This window comes from Cervus canadensis, chromosome 12 (assembly GCF_019320065.1).
Source record: "Cervus canadensis isolate Bull #8, Minnesota chromosome 12, ASM1932006v1, whole genome shotgun sequence".
NCBI classification, from domain to species: domain Eukaryota; kingdom Metazoa; phylum Chordata; class Mammalia; order Artiodactyla; family Cervidae; genus Cervus; species Cervus canadensis.
Genome location: NC_057397.1, coordinates 35,432,882 through 35,456,260, shown reverse-complemented (window position 1 = coordinate 35,456,260; position 23,379 = coordinate 35,432,882). Strand labels below are relative to the sequence as shown.

The 23,379-nt window shown below is 36.9% G+C and overlaps 1 protein-coding gene across 14 annotated transcripts in view; it reads left to right on the top strand.

Moving 5' to 3' along the window:
* Positions 1 to 23,379, top strand: part of STAU2 (staufen double-stranded RNA binding protein 2) — a 288,944-nt gene that overhangs the window by 40,535 nt on the left and 225,030 nt on the right. For all 14 annotated transcript variants that reach the window (XM_043483209.1, XM_043483206.1, XM_043483201.1 and 11 more), the window contains one exon: positions 8,549 to 8,684. In XM_043483209.1, coding sequence (XP_043339144.1) covers positions 8,549 to 8,684 — 136 coding nt within the window. The remainder of the gene's footprint in view (positions 1 to 8,548; positions 8,685 to 23,379) is intronic.

The following is a 23,379-nucleotide window of genomic DNA, read 5'->3' as shown; positions in this document are numbered from 1 at the left end:
ATAGTCTTTATTTTAGTTTAATAGAAAATTATAAAATTAGCCCTAAGCATCTTACTGTTTTGTTTGCTCATGTAGAGATGGTTGCCATTTACATTTAAAACATTTGTATGAAGTTTGTTAAGAAACCCACAAATCCAGTAAAACCTCCTGTGTATAATATTCTAAGTAAATGAGAGTTCTAGTTTTAAGTTCCTAAGAATAATTTTAAAAAGTTGTTCCATGCTTTGATTTTAAAAAATCGATTGCTTGCAGTACCAACAGCATTATATGTCCAGTTATCTATTGGGAAGAACAAACCTGTATTGGACACCATGCATGAATTGATAACTTCGAATTAATGAAGTTCTGTAAATTTAGTACCAGCGTTATTCCATTTACTCATCTGTGAACTTACTTATGGAAGTGGTTACCTTCTGACCAGTGTTGCTTTAGGTATTTTTGTGATGGAGTGAAAAAAGACATTTTGCCTGCCAACACTGACTCCATAGGCTATTTAATTATAGTCCACATGCTCATACTTACAATCAGGTCAACACTTCTTTCCGTGTGGCATGTGCTCTGTAGACAGTCTCCTTTTTCAAGGACTGCTCTTTCCAGAACTCCGTGACCTTCCTAATGGTGGTCCTTTTACTACCGTATGTAGTATATGTTCAGCTTCTTCCAGTGTTTGTTAAGTGTGGGTAAATAAGCCAAAATACTGTTATAATAAAAAAAAAAACTCTTTCAGCTTAAAGCTAGGTAGAGGCTATATCTAACTTTCAAAACTCTCTTCAGATTACTGGTTGATCATTAGCACCATAGCACTATCTCTATTTATTAAGCATTTGTTTTAATACATATAAGAGATGTAAAACCATTGTTCTTTTCTGTAAGGGTTTTGGTTATTTACATAAAACATGTAACCCAGCGATAAAGATTAAGTACCAAGTGAGCAATAGAAGACATCAGTATTATAAGTAATGATACACATGTACTGAAGTAGTTGAGGTGAGGTATAGGTCTTGAATAGAGAGTAGGCAGGCATAGGGCAGAGGAAAGGGTATTCCAGATTAAGGGAATACTGAGGAAAGTCCTTGGAATAGGAATCTGGACTATGGGTTTGGCAAAAAAATATTTTCTTTATAGATGATTTTTTTTCCTCCGCTCCCCCTGTAGATGATTTTGAAGTAGAGCAGCTAAGTGACTAATAAGAGATAAGACTAGAGATGTAGTTAGGAAGCAGATAGTGATGGACTGGAATGTAGCTTTAGGAAATAAATTTTATCTCTAGTTCGGGATTAATTTTTACCAGCAGGTGGATGATGTGTTCAAAAGAGCAATTTAGGATGTTGAGTTTGACATGTTTATGGAAGGTGGAAGATACTAGAGGCCAAGTCAGTTAGGAAACCACAGCCATAGTTTATGGGTAAAGAGAAAGAGAAGAAACTCATGTTCATGGAATGGGCAGGAGGACAAGTGTTACTGATCCACCGGTGGAAGCCGGGCCTGTGGCCCTGCCCCCTGGGGCAGAGGCTGTGAAGCAAGAGCAGTTGTGTGCTGAGCTTCGGTTCAGGTCCACGTCCAGGGGCTGGAGCAGGAGATCGGTGAGCAAAGGAGTCAGAGCAAGGGGACAGCAGAGCCTGAAGGCCAGTGGAGATGTTTCCACCATTGAACGTTGTCCTGAGCTGACAGAATGAATAGATTTTAGGGGGTAAATTAATTTTTTTTAACTGTTAACTTCATTTTCTTTTGTATGACATTTTATGTATTTGTTGCTGAGGTGAATTTTTAAAATAAATATAACTATGTATCTGCAAGTACACAAATTACGGTTGTCGAGTCTTGGGATTTTGCACTGTGAATGCTCTGCAGGGTTTCTCAGAGCCTCAGAAGCCTGTCTTGTAGGGGTTAAAGCCCTTCTCGTTAAACGACTAGGTGAAACAGCTGCAAAGGGAACCACTGTCTGCGCCCTGTCATCCTAGATTTGTTGTGCCTGCTTGTTGGAATCATCCTCCATAGTCTTCTGTCATAGCTTGTTTTTCTCATTGTCATGTTTGTGAGATTCATCTGTGTTAACAGTATAGTATTTTTTTGCTATGTAATATCCCACTGCATGGATATACCACAATTTATTTATTCATTATACTGGTGGGAGACATTTGGGTTGTTTCCAGTTTTGGGCTGTTAGAGATAAGACTACTGTGCTGTGAACTGGAGAAGGAAATGGCAACCTGCCCCAGTATTCTTGGGATTCTGGAGAATCCCATGGTCAGAGGAGCCTGGTGGGCTACAGTCCATGGGCTTGCAAAGAGTCAGACACAACTTAGTGATTAAATAACAACAACGCAATGAACATTTTTGGATGTATACATTTCTTTTGGGGTTGTAGCTAAGTAGGTTATGCATGTGTTCAGTATTAATACATAGTGTTCAACCTGACACATTTTCCTCCCACTGGCAGTATATGCAAGTTTCCCATGTCCTTGTCCACAAAGGGCGTCCTGAGCTTTCAAAATTTCTGCCTATTCTTCTGGGGATATAGTAGTATTTCATTGTGATTTTAATTTGCATTTCCCCAATAATTAAAGTGAACACCTTTACATATGCCTGTTGGCAAAAGGATCTTCTCTGCTATTGATACATTTTTCCTGTTAAAAACCTGCATTGGCAGTTTGTTTATTTTTTTTCAGTTCTTTTATTGACTTACAAGTTTCTTAGGTATTCTGGATTAATATCCTTTGTCAGATATGTGTATGGCAAATATCTTTCCGTATTCCTAATGGTACATTTTGGTAAACAGATTTTTATATTAATGAAGTGTAATATATTAGTCTTTCCCCTTATGGAGAGTGCTTTTTAAAAAAATTGAAGTGTAATTGAATATAGGTTTATATTAGTTTCAGCTGCACAATGCAGTGATTTGATATTTGTATATGTTGTAAAATGATCTTCACAGTGTCTTATTAACATCTGTCCCCATAGTTATATTTTTTCTGTGATGAGATGCCTTTAGATTTACCTTTCTTAGCTGCTTTCAAATATAAAATACAGTATGACTGACTGCAGTTACCATGCTGTACATTACATCCTCTTGATTTATTTACTTTATAACTGCAAGTTTGTATCTTTTGACCCCCTTTACCTACCTCCATCTCCCACCTCTGGCAGCCCATCAGTCTGTTCTCTGTATCTGTGAATTCTTTTTGTGTGTGTTTTCTTTCTTTTAGACACCACATATAAGTGAGGTCATGTGGAGTTTGTCTTTCTCTGTCTGACTTATTTCACTTAGCATAATGCCTTTAAGAGCCATCCATATTGTCACAAATGGCAACTTTTTAAAAAAATTGCTGATTAATAGTCTGTTGTTTATGTGTATCACCTCTTCATTGTCCATTCATCCATCAGTGGACACTTAGCTTGCTTCCATGAACATGAGAGTGCACATATTAATATCTTTTCAAGTTAGTGTTTTTGATTTGGGGGGGATAAATACTCAGAAGTGGAATTGCTAGAATGGTAGTGCTTTTTTGTGTGCTATTTAAGATATCTTTGTCTCCCACAAACTTGTGAATACCTCATATTATTTTTAGGAGTTTTATTATTTCATCTTCTAAATTTAGATCTAAGTTTGTGAGTAATTGAGGTTTATGTATGAGTTGAGGTAGGGTTCAAGATTTTTTTCTCCCTTTTAACACACAGACATTCAGTTAACTTAGCACTATTTACCGAAAAGACAATCCATTTAATCCATTCCTCTCTGCACTGCAGAGGAGGGGAGATCCAGGCCTGACTTCATAGGAAGTAGATGGGCCTTAAATAGTAATTACATCCCAGAGAGGAGTTAAATTTAGTATAGCATGGGAAATCTGCCAGTTAATGAGGAGTATATCATAGAAGTATTTGCTTTCTTCTTCCTCTTTTTTTTTTAACTTTTTTTAAGAAATAATTTCTTTTATACACACACACACACACACACACACTTTTTAGAAAGAGTACATAGAGCTCTCAAGTAACCATCACCCAGAAATGATTAGCATTGCCGAACCAATTGCGAATAAGTTATGGACATGGTGTCCCATCACCCCTTATTCCCTAAGTGCACAGAGACTGTCCACTCAGGACACTGGCGTCAGTCTGGTATCACCAGACTCCACTCACTCTTCAGTGATGGCCCCAAGCACATGTTTTTCATAACATGTGCTTTGTAGGAACAGCGTCTCATCAGGATCACTGGCCTGCTGTGTCTCTCCATTCCCCTTACGTGAATGGAACTGGAACAGTTCCTCAGTCTTTCTTTTATGACCTTGACATTTCCACACACTGTATGTAGAATGTTCCTCACTTGAATTTGTCTTGTGTTTTCCTCATGATTTATGCATTTTTAGCACAAACATCACAGACGTGACCTGGGGTCATCTCAGTGTTTCGTGTCCGGAGACCCAGGACGTTGAAATGTCCCATTAGTGATGACGTTGGTTTCTTGGTGAAGAGTGTGTCAGCCAGGCTTCTATAGTGTAAAGTTAATTAATAAGTATGTTTTATTATTAAATAGTGTAATTAATAAGTATTTTCTGAGGAGATACTTTGAGACCGTGTAAACATTCTTTTCCTTATCAAACTTTCATTCACTTACCAGCTTTGGCATCTGTTGATGATTCTTGTCTGAATCAGTGACTACTCTGAAGGTTGCCAAAGGGTGATTTTTAATTTCGTATTCCTTTTTGATTTATTAGTTAGTTGGAATTCTACCCAAGAGCTTTCTCATCCCCCTCATTTTTTTGTTTATATCACTATTGATTCTTGGATTCCTGTTTTACCTGCAGGCTTATGACATGTGTGTCTGTGTGTGTCCGCACGTGCTCAGTCATCCAGTCATGTCACACTCTTTGTGACTCTGTGGACTGTAGTCTGCCAGGCTCCTCTGTCCATGGGATTTTCCAGGCAAGAATACTGAAGCAGGTTGCCATTTCCTGAGTCAGGGAATCTTCTCAACCCAGGGATTGAACCTGTGTCTCCTGCATGGGCAGGCAGATTCTGATATTTACCACTGAGCCACCTGGGAAGCCCTATCTATGATTTATTTATTATTATCATCATCATTTATTTTGATGTTCAAATTGTCCCAGGTTTTGCCAGTGGTATGGTCCCTCAGGTTGACTCCTGTGTCCTTCAGATAGTTCCTCCTCATTCTTTGGGCATTGCTTTCTGGCACTAGAAGTTGTCCCTAGGTCATCTTGCATTTTCTTTGCCGTGGTTCCAGTCATTTTTTCAGGAGCCCTGATTGACTGACTAATCAACTTATTCTTTCAGCAAATATTTGTTGAGTGACTACTGTTATATGTTCCAGGGACTTTTCTAACTTCCTACAAAGTTGTGTCTTTAAATGTTAGCAATACGTTGCTCCTTGAGAACTAGTTGTGGCATCTTTTTTAAATCTGTCTCATAATAAGAATCTGCAATTGTTGTTATGTACTTTTGTATAATTAATTAATTAGTCTTTTTATGTTTATCATCGGTAAATGTAGAAATTTCCTTTAATGTATCTAAAAACCACTAAAAGCTGGTGATGTGTTTACAATGTCAACTTTATAGCCATAGAATATATGAGGATTTCAATGTAATGGTCATCTTTATGCAACTTGGGTCCAACCCACACATGTTGAAAACCCTGGTACTTACGAATTCCAGGAGGCGGCTCATAGTTTGATTATTCTTTAAATGTTTTCTGTGAGAGCGTTACTGTTTAAGTATTGGGCTGGCCAAAAAGTTTGAGTTTTTTCATAACATGGAAAAACCTGAACAAAATTTTTGGCCAATCCAATATCAAAAGGTGTTCACATGTAGAGATATCAGTCTTGTTCTGTAGGAAACAGATGGAGTACCTTGCTCTAAAGGAGTTGAAACCTTTTCTGTATGGTTTGTGCTTTTCTGTTTCTTTTCTCCTCTCCTTCACAACGCAAGTTTCTAGCATTTCTGTAAGGATAATGTACTGTAGCCTTACTTTCAAGTGAGGAATTTACATGCGATTATTTCTTTATTTAAATAATATGAATACAGTACTTTTACCGAGTTTAAAATATAATTTTGGTGTCGATGGCAGACATGCTGTATCCTGCCAGTGCATTAAAATCATTTCACTGATCATTTTCAAAGACATTGGTTTTCTGTTTATGGTCATCCTTAAAGGATGAGGTCTTTCAAGCTTCTTTTTTTTCTTTCTATTTTTCCCCTTTGAACTTTATGCTGTTTGTGTCTGTATGATTGTTGCAAAGAATTCATAATGACATAAATCATACAAGTGATTAGTCTGTTAATTATTAAACAAATCTTTCTGAAATAAGAAAAATCTAAACTTCTAAAGGTGTTCATGGCTCTTTGGGGTTAAAACATCTTTGGAAGACTGTTCAGCAGTTTCTGATAAAGTTAAACATAAACATACTCTGTGATCTAGCCATTTCACTACTAGATGTATACCCAACTAAAAAGAGTGTATATGTCTTCCAAGGGACTTCTTGAAAAATGTTCAAAGCGGTTTTATACTTAATAGCCTCAAACTGAAAACAACCCAAATATCCTATCAATAGCAGGTTAAATAAACTGAGCAGAATATTATTCAGTCTGAAATAGTGATATTCAGCAAAGCCATATGTTGGAGGAAAGAAGCAAGACAAACTAATACACATTCAGATTTGAAGAACAGGCAAAACTAATCTATGATGGCAGAAGTCAGAACAGGTAAGGTGGGGAGGTGGGTTTTGACTGGGTATTTCTGGGTGATGGAAATGTTCAGATCTTAATCTGAGTGGTGGTTATAAGTGTGTTTACATAGATAATCTTTCATGGAGCTGTATGCTCAAGGTTTTTGCATTTTACTTATCCCTTGGTAAAGTACTGTAAGAAACAAGGAGAAGAGAATCCCTTTGTGCTGGACGTGCTCGTCCTCTGCTCTGAGTGTGTGCATCAAATTTGGGTTTGGACTAATTGGACTTATTTAATATGTTAACTTTTTCTTATCCTTTTTCTGCCTCCTCCTTTGTCCTCCCACCTCCTTTATTCTTTTTGTTTAGTTCCTGTTCTTATTATCTTCTTCAGTGGTTTCATGTGAATTCTTTAGAAATGAGACATAAAATTAACAGCTTATGACTCTTGATGGCTTGCTTTTGGCCTGGCTGCCAGCTGTGCATTTGTGTCAGACTCCACCACCCCTTGGCTGATACTGTGCCCCAGTTTCTCTTCTGCAATAAGTTGACCCATTTTTGTTAGTGATGAATGGAGTCTTAAATGTATGATGCAGAAGGCATGCTATGCTATGCTTAGGTTGCTCAGTTGTGTCTGACTCTGTGCGACCCCATGGACTGTAGCCCACCAGGCTCCTCTGTCCATGGGGATTTTCCAGGCAAGAATACTGGAATGGGTTGCTATGCCCTCCTCCCGGGGATCTTCCAAACCCAGGTCTCCCGCATTGCAGGCAGATTATTATCTGAGCCACTAGGGAAGCCCAAGAATACTGGAGTGGGTAGCCTATCCCTTCTTAGGGGATCTTCTGAACCCAGGAATTGAACTGGGGTCTCCTGCATTGCAGGGGGATTCTTTACCAGCTGAGCTATAAGGGAAGCCTGCAAAAGGCATAATTCAAATGAAATAATACAGAATTAGACTGGAAATGCCTTTTACTTTCTATTAAGGCTTTAGATTCATTTTTGTGATTTGTTATAATGTGTTCTGCAGCCCACGGGGTTGCAAAGAGTTGGACATGACTTAGTGACTGAACAACGTGTGGAACATACATGTATATATTTTTAACTAAATAACCTTTTTTGCTACTTAAAGTTGACATAATAGTTGTACATTATTTGTGAGTTATTATGGGATTTTTCAAACTTCTATAAAAGTAGAAGGAGTAAGATAGTGACTATCTCTGTACTTGTCATCAGGTGCAACAGTTACCTATACATCTCATCTTACGTCTCATCTCTCTGTCCTCTGAATTATTTTGAAATAAATCTCAGATATGTCACTTCATCCATAAATGCTTCAGTATCTTTAAAGATTATTCACAGGATATTGTTTTATTTACTATTTTTTCCTATTGTTAGTTGTAGAAAAATTTTATTTTCACTAGAGAAGTGCAGGAATTACTGATGACCCTGTATTTTTTGCTAATTTTAGTTGCTTGATTACCAAAATATAAATAAAAATATTCACAGATGATAATGCTTTTAATGATTAAAAATCATAAGCTTTCTGGAGGAAGTAACTGTCAAGTTCAGTGGTTTTATGATGTACAAACTAGGCGATTTATGAATGTTTTGTTTCTCTTCTTTTGAAATAATGTAACTGTAAAGTTCAATTTTTGGTCATTACTGTACAGAAAATGTTGCAAAAACCCTGAAGAGATTTCATTAGAAATGACTTTCCTGTTTATGCAGCTTGTTTATGCGCCTCCTTAGAAAAATCAAACAAGGGGCCATCTACTCTTCCGTGCTAGTTGTATGTAAAATAAATATAGATTGGATGATTTGTTATGGAAATATTTCACTTCTGTGCCTTTAATATTTCTTTTAAACAGGTAGTATAACTCCAACTGTGGAACTGAATGGGCTTGCTATGAAAAGGGGAGAGCCTGCCATCTACAGGCCATTAGACCCAAAGCCTTTCCCCAATTATAGAGCTAATTACAACTTTCGGGGCATGTACAATCAGAGGTTTGTATGTCTTCTTTGGTTTTGTTCTTATTTATTATTTTATGCATATTATCAAAGTTTCTGAAACTCAAAAGGTATTTCTGTTGTAAAGAAAGTTCACTTGGGGTATTTTTTGTGGAATATGGATATATCAGGCTTATAAAGAAATAAGTAATACAGTAAAAAAAATAACTTTTACAGGAGCTCGTGACAGCCCTATGTTTGCTGCAGGCAGGACCATGTTTTAAAGTTGTTCCACAGTATGGTGTGGAATTTCCAGTTGTCTTGCTCATTTATTCAGCAAGCAGATGCTTTCAGCTTAATTAATACTTTTCTTAATTTTGTCTGAATACATTGCAAACATGACTGTTTATAACTTACAGGAAAGTTGTTAGGACGATTTACTAAGTGTTTCTGCACACTGAATAATTTTGGGATAGTTTTAAGTGTAACAGAATTTTCTTTTGCACATGTGGGCAGAATTCTTTAAAAAATTTTAGGGTTTTTATTTTTTCCTGATCATTTATAAAAGTCATATGGCTCATTGTAGAGAATGTGGAAAATGCAGACAGTTAAAAATACAAATAATTTGCAAACCTAGAATTAAACACCTTTAATATTTTGATGTGCTTTACATTCTTCTTGTTCTTTTCATATAAATATATTTAACCAAATATAAATTATCCTTTGTATGCAATTCTGTCTTAGTTTATGGAAGTATAATATAGGAACGGTAAAATGCACGAGTCTTAAATGTACATCTTGGTGACTTTATTATTTTATTTATGTACCTATGTATTTATAGTTTATTTGATGACCTTTCACATCTGTGTGTCCTCATGTGATCATCACCTATCAAGCTCCAGAGCATTTCCATCCCCCTGAGAGTTTCCTCACACCTATTTACACTTGGTACTCCTCCTCCCAGAAGTAATAACCACTGTTCTATCTCCATAGATCAGTTTGGCCTGTCCTTGAACTTCCATCAATAGACTCCTACAGCATATATTCTTTGTGTCTGGCTTTTTTAACTTCATATCATGGTTTTCTTGTTTTGTTTGTTTTTATTTTTTGATTTTTGGGGTTCATCCATGTTGCTTGTACCTAGGTTCTACCATTTTTTTATTGCTGAATAATGTTCTTTGTATGAATATATCATCATTTGTTCATTTTGAACGTGGAGTATTACACCTTCTTTTTACTTAATAGAGGTATCATTTTTCATATCTTTAACCTTTGAAAAACATTTTTGATGGCTATATTCATGTGGCTGAGGTATACTTTACAAGTATTTAGTCAAGTGTAAACAAGGAATACTTGATAAGTATATCAAAAAAAACACCTGTTTTTGATCATCTAGATTGTTCCTCCCCCTTTTTTTTGACAATTATAAATAATGTTTCAGTAAAAAATCTTTACATGCAAGTTTTTGTTTACATCATTGATTATTTCCTTAAGATAGATTACTATAAGGGCAGTATTGGGTTAAAAAGAATAATATATTACCCAATTACATTCAAGTTTATACTTATTTCTTATAGTGTATTTCATACTATTCTGACAACACTGAGCTTAAAGCAGAGTCTTAATAGTTAAAAAGTGGTATGTTTGAATTTTTTGGTTTTATTGATAACCTGTTAGGCGCAACAGTTTTTTAAATAAATATTTATTAGTTACTTGTCCATTTTAATTTGCTAATTTTGATTGCATTGCTTAATCTGTTTTCGGATGTTTGTGTGTTGAGGATATTAGCTTTAAGAATATTTGATTTTCCTGTTTTTTAAAAATTGGCTTTTTTAGTTTTGTTTTTTAATGTACTCCAGTTTTAAATGTTATATGGCATAATCTATAAAATTTTTGGTGTGATTTCTCCCACTGCTTCTATGCCTAAGAAATTCTTTCTCATGTTTGATCAGATATTTATTGATGCTTAAAATTTTTTTTAACTGAGGCATAATTGACATACAGTGTTGTGTAAGCTTAAGGTATAGAGAACACTGATTCGATGCATTTATGTTGCAGTATGGGTGTAGTGTTAGCTTATAAGCTCTCTCCAGCCACATAAGTATCACTCCTTTTAGTGTTGGGATGCTGTTGCTTTTAAAAACATTTTGTGTATTTGCTGACAAATTATTACCATTCAGATAGGAGAAGTCATTTGTTTAATCAATAGATAATCTAATACTTTTTGGTGTCTTGCTTGATAGTGGAAAAATTACCATTCAAGATTCAGTCTCACTCAAATTCTAAATGGCTCATTTAAATATTGTTGTTCAAGTTCTCTAAGAAAAACTTGCGCCCCTTTCTCTTTGCTCTCCAGTGTATCTGGGGGGCATTTATTTTATTGTCCTGGTGGGAAGGGAGGGTACTTCTCCCCACCCCACCCCATGTGCTGGCTCGTGTGGTCTTTGTGGTGTGATGTCTCTTGTCCACCAAGGAGCTGATTCCTCTCTTGTCTGCCCTGCTGAAACCTGCAGTAGGTGACTTGCAGTCCATCTTTCCCCCTCAGGTAATGCTGTCAGAGAGTATTGACCATCTTCCTCTTGTCCTTTTGGACTAAGCTCTTAGCGCTCCTCGTCTCCTTTGGATGTTGTTCCATTCTCATCCTCTTCTGTCTAGCTGGAGCATACACTGCCAGGCTTACCAGCCCTCAACTTGGTGTCCACGCTGCATGGGAAGCAGGAGAGACATGCCGTTTCTCTTATGGTTGCTTTGCTTCCCTTTTTTCTGTTACATACCCTTGCCTTTCTCATCAGTCTGAGGTTACCGAAGATAAATACAACTACTTGCCTACTTGAGCACAACAGATAGGTTTGATCACCTGAGGTAGGAACACCTTGTCAATTTTATACTTATAAGATACTTTTCTTTTAATGTACTATAATGAATATTCAAGAGAATATTTAAAGCTTAATGTATTTTGATATCTGTAGTCCTTTATTTGAAGTAAAGTTTTTGATTAGTGAACTTACTACTTTTAAATGAAAGCAGACTAGTGCTAAAGCAATGAAAAAAATCAGACAGTAATTTCTGTCTTGGGTGAGGTGACTATTTTGATCAAGGCCCAGGAGCAGAGGGAATAAGCAGTGTGGATGCTGTGAGAGAGGGATAACTTTGAGGCAGAAGAAAAAGCAGCACAAAGCCTGGTGCCCCGAGGCCGCCCCAGGAGGCCAGTGTGGCTGGAACAGCCTGGGCCTGGAGGAGAGGAGTGGGGCTGTGAGGATGTGACAGGAGTCAGGTGGTTTGGTGGTGGTTTAGGTGCTAAGTTGTGTCTGACTCTTGCGACCCCATGGACTGTGGCCCACTACGCTCCTCTCTCCATGGAGTTCTCCAGGCAAGAATATTGGAGTGGGTTGCTATTTTCTTCTCCAAGGGATTTTCCTGACCCAGCAATCAAACCCAGGCCTCCTGCATTGCAGACAGGTGGTTTGGTTTGATTTTTTTCCCGTTTTAGATTTTCTGTTAAGTGAGTGCCTGCACGTGTGGTAAGTTGCTTCGGTCATGTCCGACTGCGACCCTATGGACTGTAGCCTTCCAGGCTCCTCCGTCCATGGGATTTTCCAGGCAAGAATACTGGAGTGGGTTGCCGCGCCCTTCTTCAGGGGATCTTCCCGACCCAGGGATTGAACCTGTGTCTCTTGCGTCTCCCGCCTTGGCAGGCCGGTTCTTTACCACTAGCACCACCTTAAAGAGCATTGTCATTTTTCCTTCCTTGGCAACTTCCAGTTTCGGGGCCTGATTCCATGGTTGTCATAAGGCTGCGAGAATTTTTTAACAACCTCTCTAAACTATTATGCCTTAGGCAGTTCCTATTTAATGGATCAAGTGGACTCTTCCTTTAGATTTTTGGAGAGTCTTTAGAATTTTCTGCAGATGATAAAAAGGGTAAAAAGAAAGTAAGGAAGTACTGCTAAACTACCAAACCATGTTTCAGCCTAAACACTGTCTGCTTACAAAAGGGCAAACCTATCCATTACTCACTAGGCTATTAACATTATGGTTTCATATATGACCTTAATTTGCAGGTGACAACACCTGTGTGTGTGACAGGGAATTTGGAACCAGAGATCAGAGGAGATGCTTTTGTCAGACTCCAGATGAATTGGTAGCTTTTTACTAAGGCAGGTTCTGAAACGTTAAGAAGTCGAAGAGACAGGTGTCATTTAGAGGGAGTTTTGAAAAGATCTTTTCATTTTCTGTTTAAAATAATATTATTTAATATTAGATATTACTCATGCCTTTTTTCTTTTTTAAATTCTTTTCTGGTGAGATTTCTCCACTTGAACTTATTCAAAGGCCTAAACAGGAGCTCATAAAAAGGTCTTCCCCCAACCTGCCTCATTTTATGTTAATTGGGGAAAAGGATTTATCCATGAGCAAACTGTGTATACAACTCGGATTCTGAAATACCTGGGTCTCCCTCTAATGTACCCAAGATGTTTGAAAATGAATACATCCAGAACATCTTTTTATTTCTCATTTGGGGTAGTGTTAACTGACAGATATGAAATTGAATGCACACAGAAGTTTATATGACAGTACAAGATGTAAGATTGGTGAATATTTTATGCTTTTGTTTATGTTTTTGTAATAAAGACTTGCAGACATTATCTCAAGGAGTAGAATGAATGAAATCAGACCTCCTGCAAATAGTTGATTAGTTTTTTTGGAATTCACAGATTAAGAAACCCCTATTGCGGGGCTAATGGCCAGAAAGCCCCCTGGGCTACTGATGCAGATAGTCAAAGGGCCACAACTCAAATTGTATTGGCTGAACATGGGAATTTTTCTGTGTGTAACTGGAAGTCTCTTGGGGAAATCTTCAGGCATGGTTAACTGTAGGGCTTTCACATTGTTTTTCCTCATTTTCCGTTTCTCTCTTTCTAGCTCTTGTCTCATTTTTCCTCTGCTTGACTTGATTTTCAAAAACACTGTCTTCCATTTGCTATACCTCATAGGCCACGTAGCCCTTAGACTTGTACTAGAGGAGGAACACATTTTTGTTTGTGGATAGTTCTTAGAAAAGTTCCAGGTAATCTGTTCATCCCAGAATTTGTCAACCTAGAGGAACAGGGTTTAGTCCCATCCAAACTGCTCTTCAGAGCACATTTTATAGAGTTGCTCCCTGAAGGCAAAGATTCAGAGGGAAAATTATTTCCATTTTAGTCAGAGTATTTGGTTCAAGTCCTTGTTGTGATACCTTTGGTCATATGATCTTGGGCAAGGCCCTAGACCGCCCTTACTTTCCTCCTTTGCAAGATTGCACTCATTCAGCAAACATTTATCTAATGCCTACTGTTTGCCACATGTTGTGTTAGAGTAGATAATTTGGTGGAAGACAATATGGTAGACTGTAGTTGTCTAGAGGAGGAAGACAGTGAAAAGGAACTAACAGAGTGATAGATGTCTCCATAGAGTGCTCTGGAAATGTTGAGAGCAGGCACCTCACTCAGATCAGGGAATTAAAGAAGCCTGCCAGAAGGAATTGACACTTGAACTGAATCTTCGAGGTTAATAAAGCATCAGCCAGCTGAAGAAGGTTAAAAAAAGCAATCTAGATTTTGGGAACAAGGGCAGGGAATCCTGAGAAGTTTAGTTTATTCATGGACTTGCAAGCAGTTTGGTTTTAATGGAGTAAAGAGGCTGAAGTTCAGGCAGGTCGCTAACCTGGATGTCCTCAAGAGGCATGCCAAGAAGTTTAGAGGTTATCCTGGAGGTGATTGGGAGCCTTGAAAGGATTTTAAGTTGAGAGATAAAATAATTATATATCTGTCTTGGAAATATTGCTTTTGCATTATATAGGAAATAGCTTGAATAGGCTTAAAATTTAAGGGAGAAGGTGCATTACAAGGATGCTGTAATTCAGGCTTAATGTGATGAGAACCTGAAAGTGAAGATGGAGAAGAGGGGACAGTGTCTAGATATTTAGGAGGCAGACTTGGGGATTGAATGATAGAGTCCATGAAGGGTGACTTTCACATAAGTTGTAATAGCCTTCACAATGAGAAGAGTTGGAGTAGACCTTTGGAGAGATGAAGAATTCGGTTTTGACTACGTTCAGTTTCAATTGAATATGAGATCCTTAAAGAGTCCATTTTATCACTCTTTAAAGCCTCAGTGAAGGGCATTCGAAGATTTATCTTTGGCATTGAGGGTTTGTTGGGAGTGCATATGGAAAGAGGAGTTTTAGGGTCTAGGACTTCTATAATAGGGGTGTGTAATGTCATCTTGGATGAAATGGCATTGTTTAGGATACAGCCTGAGTTTGCGTGACATGTCTGTTATTCATTCATCTAGTATTTAGGCTTCTTTTCTCAAAGCGTTTGGCTACATTGGATTGCTGTCATTCAGAGCAGTTTCACGGCCTGCGCCTGTGCCAAGCACCCTTGTCGTCCGCTGTGCTTGGCTGCTTTTGTGTCAAGACAGTATTTGGTTGCTTTAGGCTAATGTGTCGTTCCTGGTCCAGTCACTGGTAGCTAGGTTAGAAAAGTTGCCTTCTCTTAGCATGTGTAGTATGAGTCATAGCAAGTTAAACAAGGAAAGAGTTTGACCTGTTTCGCCAGGTTACTTGTCCCTGTAGGCAGATCCAGGTTCTGCTTGAGGCTTCATGGTCTCCCGTTTTCCCTGGGAGATAAATCTGTGAGACTTAGAACTTTACGGACAGTGAAAGCTGTTAGTAGAAATTTGATAGGTGAAAACAGATTTCATGAAGCATCTGAGCTGATTTAATTTCATTATGTTAATTACCAGTAAAACTAGAAATAACTGAAGATTTTAGGTTATGAAATAGCTTATTAATTACATTTCAAAGTTTATGTTTATAGGCTGATGACTAGCTGCTAATTATTATGATGTTGGTTTACTAATTATTTTGAGCCTGTCTATACTATCAAAGTGTCCTTTACCAGTTTGTAATGCCTTTCTCAAAAGCATGTTGGGAAGGAGAACAATTGAGAAACTGAATGTTTGTAGTAGTAAGTGCAGAGCTACAATTTTGCTTTCTGCCACTAGATGGCGCTTGTATACTGATAAAACAACATACAGACTTAAGTTCACTTTGGTTAATACTCCAAGGCTTATGTTTATTGATTAGTGAGAGGTTAAATTATATAAAATTGCCAGTTTTGACCTTGCTTTGACCTGTAAACATTACAGTTTCATATGGTTCAAACTAATCTGAAAAATTTAGCTAAGTACACAATTCTAAAGCCTCTTGGATAAGTGAAATAAATCAGTTCAGTTCAGTCACTCAGTTGCGTCCAACTCTTTGCGACCCCATGGACTGCAGCACGCCAGGCTTCCTTGTCCATCATCAACTCCCGGAGCTTGCTCAAACTCATATCCATTGAGTCGGTGATGCCATCCAACCATCTCAAATAAATATGAAGTGGTAAAAAGCAGGAATTCGTTCTATATCTGATTTTACCTTTTGTGTATTATATTTCTTGGTTTGTTGAATATATTCTTTCTCTCTTATTATATGCTTTATTCATGAACTGTATGTCAGAACCTTTCAAAATGATACTTCTTTTAAAAATGATATTTCTTTATGAAGATATCACTTTATAGATGTAGGACTGAAAGACTACAAGACAAAACTTTCAATACTTCCTCATATTTTTATGTAGGATTATATTAATTAAATAGGAATGCTTTTCATTTTGGGAAATAAGTCTAAACCCATAATAAAGAAACATTAAACTCTCATAAGCCAGAAAAGAGAATTTGAACAGGTTACCAAAGCAAAAATGAGGGAGAATGAACTGGAATTCAGTGAAGCCAGGAATCAGAGAGCCAGGGAGATAAAGGTAAAAGAAGAATTATTTGGGTCAGAAGCTCTTGTCTTAGCAGTCTTATTTAAAATTAAGAAGAACTAGTAACTGAAAGAAAAAAAAAAAGAATAGGAACTACTGTACATTGTAACCCTTTAAATAAAACAAAACTCATTGCTTGGTTAGACCAGATGCAACACTCTTCATTTTATGAAATCGAAATATAGCTTTTTTCTTTGAAGTGCAATATGAAGAGGGTCTTTCAACATCTGTTTCCCCAAGTATAGGATAAACATCAAATTATTAAAAAATGTTTTTGGGGGTTTATGTTCTGGCTGTGATGAAATAACTGGGACTAGATTTACCCTCTCACTATAAAATCTAGAAAACTTGGATATAGTTTTTATATTATATGTGAACTGATATGAAGGGAAGTTGTGGTGAGTTAAAGATGTGTATTGATGCAGGGCAAAAAAAGAATAGTTAAGAATACAATAGTGGAGATAAAATGGGATCATAAAAAACTATAATCTAGAAGAAGGTAGAAAAAAGGAGTAACGAACACATGGTATAAATAGAAAACAAAGAACAATGTGATAGATCTAAACCCAATTATATTGATAATTATAGTAAATGTAAATGGTCTAAAACACTGGTTAAAAGAGTGTCAGATTGTATAAGACAGCAGGAGAAAGAACTATATGATGTATAAAGAAATCTACTATATTTAAAAATTTTTAAAAATGTATTTTTTATTGGGTATAACCAATTAACAATGTTGTAAGAGTTTCAGATGAACACTGAAGGGGCTCAGCCATACATACATCCATTCTCCCCCAAACTCCCCTCCCATCTAGGCTGCCACATAACATTGAGAAGAGTTCCCTGTGCTATACACTAGGTCCTTGTTGGTGATCCATTTTAAATATAGCAGTGTATGCATGTCCGTCCCAAACTCCTTAACTATCCCTTCCCTGCATCCTTCATCCCCACCCTGTAACCATAAGTTCATTCTTTAAATCTGTGAGTCTGTTTCTGTTTTGTAAGTTAAATTCACCTTTATCTAAAGAAACCAACTTTAAATATAAAGACATAGATTGGTTAGAAGGATGGGAAATGATATTCTATGCAATGATTAATTATAATAAAGCTGGAGTGGATATATCAGATAAACTAGACTTCAGGACAAGGAATATTGTACAAGGTATAAATTATCAGTGATAAAAGGGTAAAATCAAGAAGACTTAACAGTTCTAAATATACATGCACCTATTAACAGGCTTTAGAATAAGTAAATAGAAATACAGTACTGCTGCTGCTATGGACTGAATTATATACCCCAAAATTCATACCCCCCCCAAGTGATGGTATTTGGAGATATGATCTTTGGGAGATAATTAAGCTTAGATAGATCATGAAGGTGGGGCCCTCAGCATGGAATTAGTGTCCTTATGAGAACAGACAGCTGGCTTTCTGCACTTTGCCCCTCCCCCTATGTGAAGACATAAGAAGTTGGCTGTCTACAAGCCAGAAAGAGAGCTCTTTCATCAGAAATTGGCCACGCTGGCACCTTGATCTTGGACATCTGGCTTTCCACAACTATAAGGAATTTAATTCCTGATTAAGCCTCCCAGTGAATGGTAAGTTATTAGGACAGCTCGAGCTAAGACATTGATAGAATTCATTAACACTGTCTTCCAGGTTTATGAAACCCTCCTTCAATAACAGCAGAATATACATTCTTTCCAAGTGCACATGCAGTGTTCAGCAAGACAGGATATGCTGTGCCATTAGGCAATTTTCAATAAATTTAAGAGACTTGAAATGGTACAAACTGTGTCCTCTGACCACAAATGGAAAAAGTTAGAAGTATCATAAAAATATTTGGTAAATTCTACAAATATTTGGAAATTTAATGACACATTTCTAAATAATGGATGAGTCAAAGGAGAAGTCACAAAGAATTCTAGAGAAGTATTTTGAACTAAATTAAGGTGAAAATGAAACATTGAAATATGTGGGTGCAGCCGAAGTAGTGCTTGGAGGAGAATGTATATTTTTAAATGCTAACACAAGGAAAAACAGATCCAAAATTAATGCTTTAGGTTTCTACCATAAGAAACTGGAAAAAGAAGAGCACGTTAAATATCAAAATACAGAGAAGGAAATGGGAAAAATAGGAGCAAAAGGTGATGAAACTGAAAATGGATAAACAACTGAAAAAAAATCTCAGTGAAATCAATGAAATCAAAAGTACTTCTGGGAAAAGATCTATAACATGATAAATTTCTAGCTAGACCAACAAAAGAGAGAAGGTGAACATATATTACTGCCAATGTCAGGACTAAAAGAGGGAATTCAACTGATATCAAAAGAATTATAAGGGAACTTGATGAATGACTTCGTTTCCAGATTTGATCACTTAGCTCGTTGGTTGGCAAACTGTGACCTGTAGGTTCATTGCCTGTACTTCTGTTCGAACATGGCCATGTCCATGTGTTCACATGTTGTTTCGGGCTGCATCTGTAACAGTAGAGTCGAGTAGTTGTGACAGACTGTATATATATGCCCTGCAAGCTTAAAATGTTTACTATCTGGTTCTTTAAGGAAAAGTTTACTGACTTAGGTGCAAATTTGTAAGAAGGCACAAATGACCAAAACTGACTTAAAGACGATTAGAAAAATCTCAGTAACCCTATTAAAGAAGTTGAGTTTATTTTAGAAACTTTGCCAGATAGAAAATTCAAATTGCAAACGAATTCAGTAATAATTTGGAGAAGGCACTGGCAACCCACTCCAGTACTCTTGCCTGGAAAATCCCACGGACAGAGGAGCCTGGTAGGCTGCAGTCCATGGGGTTGCTAAGAGTTGGACACAACTGAGCGACTTCACTTTCACTTTCACTAGTAATTTCTACCAACATTTGAGGAGGAAATACTGTCACTATCTCAGAAAACAAAAGAAAAGAACACTTCCCAATTCATTTTATGAGGCCAGTGTTGTCTTGTACCAAAACCAGTCAAAAAACTTAAAGCTTGAGATCAATATCCTTCATCATCACAGATAGAAAAACGCTTAACAAAGTATTAGCAATTTAAATTCAGCAAAATTTAAATCATACAATACACATGATTAAATGGAGTTTATCTTAGGAAAGCATTAACCATTTTTATAAAGGTGAAAAACCATATGAGCACCTTATTAGACACAGAAAAAGCATTTGATGAAAGTCAGCAATCATTCGTAATGCAGACTCATCAAACTAGGAATGCAAGTGAACTTAGTCTAATAAAGGACTTCTCTAAACAACCTCTAGCTAACATTATGTTTTGTAGTGAGAGATTGATGATGATTTAAGATGAAGAAAAAGGCAGTGATGCACACCATTTTTACTTCTGTTTAACATTGTTCTTGAGTTCTGGCAAGTACAGGAAGAAGAAGAAATAAATAGGGGAAAATATTGGAAAAGAAGAAATAAAACTTTATTTGCAAATCACATGATCATGTATGTAGAAAATTATAAGAAATCACAAATCAAAAGCTACTGAAATAGAGGAGTTGAGCAAGATCACAGGTTACAAGATCAAAAAATTACAGTATTAATTTTTATACAAAAAAAATCAACATTATTTCTGTTTAATAGTAAAGAACAGCCAGAAAATTTAAAAAGCATAAAAACATATAATCAGGCCTAAATGTAAGAAAATATGTGCATAATCTGTATACTGATAGTGAAAAAATATTGCTGAAATTAAAGAACACTTGATATTATTAAGATATCAATTTTCCTAAAGTTAACATGAAGCTGTGATGCAATCTCAATCAAAACCCTGGCAGGTTTTTTTGTGAAATAGTAAGATAAAATTAGTGTTTAAATGGAGATGTAAAGGATCTAGAGTAGTGAAAACAATTTTGAAAAGGATGAATAAATTTGGAGAGCTCACACCACCTGACTTCAAAATTTACTACAAATCTATAGTAATCAAAACAGTGAAATATTGGCATGGGGAATAATACATGATCATTCCTAGGTATCCATGGGGAATGAGTTCTAGAACCCACTCCCAGCCCCTACTGATACCATAATCCAATGATGCTCAAGTCCTTTATATAAAATAATATAGTTTTTGCATATAACCTATGTACATTCTCTCATACTTTAAATCATCTCTAGATTACTTATAATCCCTAATACAATGTAAATGCTATATGAATAGTTGCTAGGGCATGTGGTAAATTCAAGTTTTGCTTTTTTGGGACTTTCTGGAATTTTTTTTTTTTTTTTAATATTTTCTGCACATGGTTGGTTGAATCCAAGGATGTGTAACCCACAGATACTGAAGGCTGACCGTGTAGATCAGTGGAACAGAACAGAACAGAGGTTGGCAAACTAGGGCCTGTGGACCAAGTCTTTCCTGCTTGCTTTTGCATGGTTTGCAATCTAAGAATGTTTTTTATATTTTAAAATGGTTGAGGAAAAAAAAATCCAAAGAATGTTATTTTATAACATATGAAAATTAGATGAAATTCAGATTTTAGGGTCTGTTAGTGAAGTTTTATTAGAACACAGCCATGATTATTTGTGTTTTCTCTGTAGCTGCTGTCTTCCTGCATTAGCAGAGTTGAATAGGTACAACAGAAGTTTTATGGCTTGCAAAGCCCAGAATATTTATCATCTGGCCCGTACAGAAGTTTGCTGATCCCTGGAATATAAAGTCAAGGAATAAACATACCCACATATGGTCAATTTGGGTTTTTTTTTTTTTTTTCAAAATTAATTTCAGCAAAGGTGTTAATAGGCAGAGTCTGTTCCTTCTAACAACCAGTGGTGAAACAGTTGGGTATCCAGATGTGAAAAAGTGATCCTCCACACTTAACCTCACACCATAGACAAAATTAATGAGAAATAGATCCTAGACCTCCATGTAAAAAGCTGTAAACTTTCTAGAAGAAAGTTTTGTTACTTTGGAGACAGAGATTTGGAGCACAAAGAACACAAATCATAGAAGAAAAAACTGAGATATTGAACTTCAAAATTTAAAACTTCTAGTACCCCAAAGTCACTGTTTTAAAAGGGAAAAAGTCTACCACACTCACATGCTGTGATGGCCCTCTTGTCTGTGGAGTGTGTTTCTCCCTGAATTAATTCACCTATTACCTTTAAAAACAAAAAAAAGTGCAAAGGTGATGGGGAAATTCCTTGGCAGTCCAGTGGTTAGGGTTTCCCTGGCCTCTACTGTGGGGGGCACAAGTTCCGTCACTGGTCAGGGAACTAAAATCCCATGTACCGTGTGGTGTGGCTAAAACAAAAAACTTGAAAAAGCAGGACATGCTGGAAAAAAAATTGCAATACTTATGTTGACAGGATTTGAATCCAGAATGATATAAACGAATACAATAAGCCAAGTATGAGCAAAATATTTGACTAGACACTTCAATGAAGAGATAAAGAATGGCTAATAAGCACATGAAAAGATGCTTGAAATCACTAGTTATCAGGGAAATGTGGCATAAAGTCATAGCTAAAATGATTCTAAAAGTAGCTTCTCCGTCCATGGGATTTTTCCAGGCAAAGGTACTGGAGTGGGTTGCCATTTCCTTCTTCAGGGATCTTCCCAACCCAGGAATTGAACCCAGGTCTCCCACATTGCAGGCAGACACTTTACCCTCTGAGACACTAGGGAAGCTTGTAAAATCATAGCTAAAATTTTAAAAGGTTGAAAGGAATTTCCTGGTGGTCCAGTGGTTAGGGTTCTGCGCTCTCACTGTGGTGGGCCCAGGTTCAATACCTGGTTGGGGAACTAATCCCACAAGCCATGCAGCCAAAGCAAACATTCCCCACCCCACCCCCCCAATTAAAAAAAAAAAAAAAGCTAGAAAGGCTGATAATACCAAGTATCAGGGTGGAATGACTGGAGCCCTCATAATTACTGCTGGGAATGCTAATAATATGACCATTCTGTCATGGTTTGTCACTCAGTTAAATATACACTTACATGCCATCTAGCAGTTCCACTCTGGTATTTACCTAAGAGGAAAGAAAATATGTGGCTCTTCAAAGACTTGTTCATACATATTTGTAGCATTTTTTCTTTGTAATAGCCCTGAACTGGTCATATCCACCACCAGGTAAATGGTTAAATTGTGTCACATCCATGGCATGGAATACTACTCAGTAGTAGCACTTCTGGTCCAAGTCACAATATGGGTGAGTCCCCGCAACATTCTGCTGAACCAAAGAAACCAGATGCATAGCGTATGTACTAGAAGGTTCTATTTTTGTGACATTTTAGAAAAAGCAAACCTAGTCTGTTGTGACAAAAAAAGTGGGAATTTCTTTTCCAAGATACCAACGCTTTTCTCTGGGTGATAGAAATATTCTGTATCTAGATTTTCAGTTCAGTTCAGTCACTCTGTCGTGTCCAACTCTTTGCGACCCCATGGACTGCAGCACACCGGGCCTCCCTGTCCATCACCAACTCCCAGAGTTTACCCAGACTATCTAGATTTTGGTGATTGTTAAATGGATTATGTAAAAACTCATATTAGTTATGGGCTTAAAATAGGCCTATTTCATTATATGTAAAATACACCTCAATGAGGTGGACTTAACAATACATTTTGTAATTCTCAATTTTCTTTGACACTAAAAATATTTCTCAGAAAGCATCTGATTTTTGCCTCTCAAGCATTTGGCTGAAACCATTATAAATGTCTTACTAGGGGCTAAAATAATATTTACCTCATAGAATGAGGATAAAATGTCTACTAATTGCTTAGCTTCTGCCTTTCTTCAATAAATGGTATTTAACTGTTAGCCTTTATCATATTGTGGGTACTGCTGTTTAGTTCCAAGTGCAGACTCGAGTTGAAATGGTCGCTGTGTGGATTTGAGCAGGTTACTCAAACATTCTCATTCTCAGTTAACTCACCTATAAATTGGA